The sequence below is a fragment of the Austrofundulus limnaeus genome, unplaced genomic scaffold (assembly GCF_001266775.1).
Source record: "Austrofundulus limnaeus strain Quisiro unplaced genomic scaffold, Austrofundulus_limnaeus-1.0 Scaffold18, whole genome shotgun sequence".
NCBI classification, from domain to species: Eukaryota; Metazoa; Chordata; class Actinopteri; order Cyprinodontiformes; family Rivulidae; genus Austrofundulus; species Austrofundulus limnaeus.
In genome coordinates, this window is record NW_013952420.1 from 103,643 (window position 1) to 105,507 (window position 1,865).

Consider the following 1,865-nt stretch of genomic DNA (forward strand, 5'->3'; position numbering starts at 1 on the left):
GGGGGGGACCAGGACGTACGACTTCCTCCAGTTCTTGCCTTTAGCATGACACCATTACATAAAATAAAACATGTCATAAGGCTTTTGAGGAATTTCAGAGGTGACTGGTGAGGGGTTGAAAGACCCTCTCTTTCCTGTTCTCTCAACRCAGCCYGTCGAGYKAGATGGCCACCTGTCCTGGTTCTGGTTCTGCTGGAGGTTTCTTCCTGTTAAAAGGGAGTTTTTCCTCTCCTCTGTTGCCAATGTGCTGCTCAGGATGGAAGACTGACAAAGGTGAAGATTCAACACAATCTGCTGGCTTCTTTAGATTATTTTTTCTTTTTGTGTACAGTTTGTTGTGACTTAGCAATATATAAATAAACAGAAGTGAACTGAATGAATTATTAGCCAGTTTCTTATATTTAGTAGTTAAATTAGGAGAAAAGAGGATTCAGAATCCAGAATCCTCTTTATGCTTTTCTCACATCAAGCTGTAATGAAAACAAACACATTTGATAGTTTTGTAAAAATATTTTATGTTAACCAATCAAAAATTAGAACACAGCAAAAGACATAAAAACACAGAGAAACTGGAGCGTGTCCTGCCAGCTGTCCATCAAGTCCTCCACCATGTAAACAGTGTTGAGAAGAAGCTGAGTGATTGGCTCTTTTCTTCTGACACACATCTGTACCAACACCTGGTACTGGAGACATTCCTCATATCAGAAAAACAATAAAATACTAAAAAAAATATGGAGGATGACTTGTGGTCAACTTGGCAAAATATTATTTTCAAGCAATTTGGATCATACCCCAGGTACAAAAGAGCTCTTTGGCACAAAACATGGTAGTAGTACACAATACAGATCAGTACCAGGTACCCATGGAGATCAATCTGGATTATGAAGTAATTTGTTACCTTATACTTTCAGTACCTGGTAAGTACCGGGTATTTACCAGCTAAGTATCAGATATGCAACTGGTAAAAACCTGGTATGTATCAAGTAAGTAAGTACCCAGTACCTGGAATGTACCTGGTACGTAACTAGAATATATCCAGTAAGTACACAGTATGTACCCAGTAATTACCAGGTGTGTATCTGGTATAGGTAAACACCAGGTATGTATAAGAAATGGACCAGGTAAAAACTCTTTATGCTCCCAGTAAGTACCCAGTTTGTTTCATATACTTACCTGGTACAAACCGGCTAATCACCTGGTAAGTACCAAGTATGTACCAAGCTGTATTTTGTATTGCTACACAAAACACAAATCATAAAACATGGCATGAATCAAATTGTAAACAAAACATAATTACAAAAATTGCATTTTTAATACATTGACAGCATAAACATAAAAAAAGAAATTGACAGTAATCCTAAAAAAACGATTTGGCAAAAGTTAACGTACCCCAGCGACGACACTTGTCTCAGTTTGCAAGGCCTCTGTGCAACACCACATCGTCATTTCTAACATGAGTGCGCTGAGAAAGAAGGGGGATTGGGTGGGGGGGGGGTGTAAGGATGAGGAGACTGAGGGAGCAGCAGAGTAAGGTTTTATTAGAAGTCTGAACTGGTGCAGGTCCTGTTTGTTCTTCCGTTTATTCTTGTCTGAGGTTCACCAGCAAAACGTCTCTTTAGTGCAAATAAACTGCCAGCTGCTGCCTCCTCTCAGGGTGGGTGGGGTTGGGGGGTGGTGTGGAGAAGGTCATTTTCTTGGTGGAAATGAGGCTGTGCTTGGTTTGGATCCTGACACGGGTCTAGAAGGTGGGGAGAAAAACAAGATATTTGAGTATTAGTTACTTACCACACACCACTAAAACTGTGTGTGTGTGTGTGTGTGTGTGTGTGTGTGTGTGTGTGTGTGTGTGTGTGTGTGTGTGTGTG

General features: G+C 40.5%; 1 protein-coding gene across 1 annotated transcript in view; it reads right to left on the minus strand.

The window, feature by feature from the left end:
- Positions 1–495: 495 nt before the first annotated feature.
- adam19a (ADAM metallopeptidase domain 19a) overlaps positions 496–1,865 on the minus strand; it is a gene marked incomplete in the record, with an annotated part of 346,817 nt that continues 345,447 nt past the window's right edge. Inside the window, 1 exon segment of the mRNA XM_014003343.1 lies at positions 496–1,738. Within this exon segment, the coding sequence (XP_013858797.1) occupies positions 1,687–1,738 (52 nt within the window).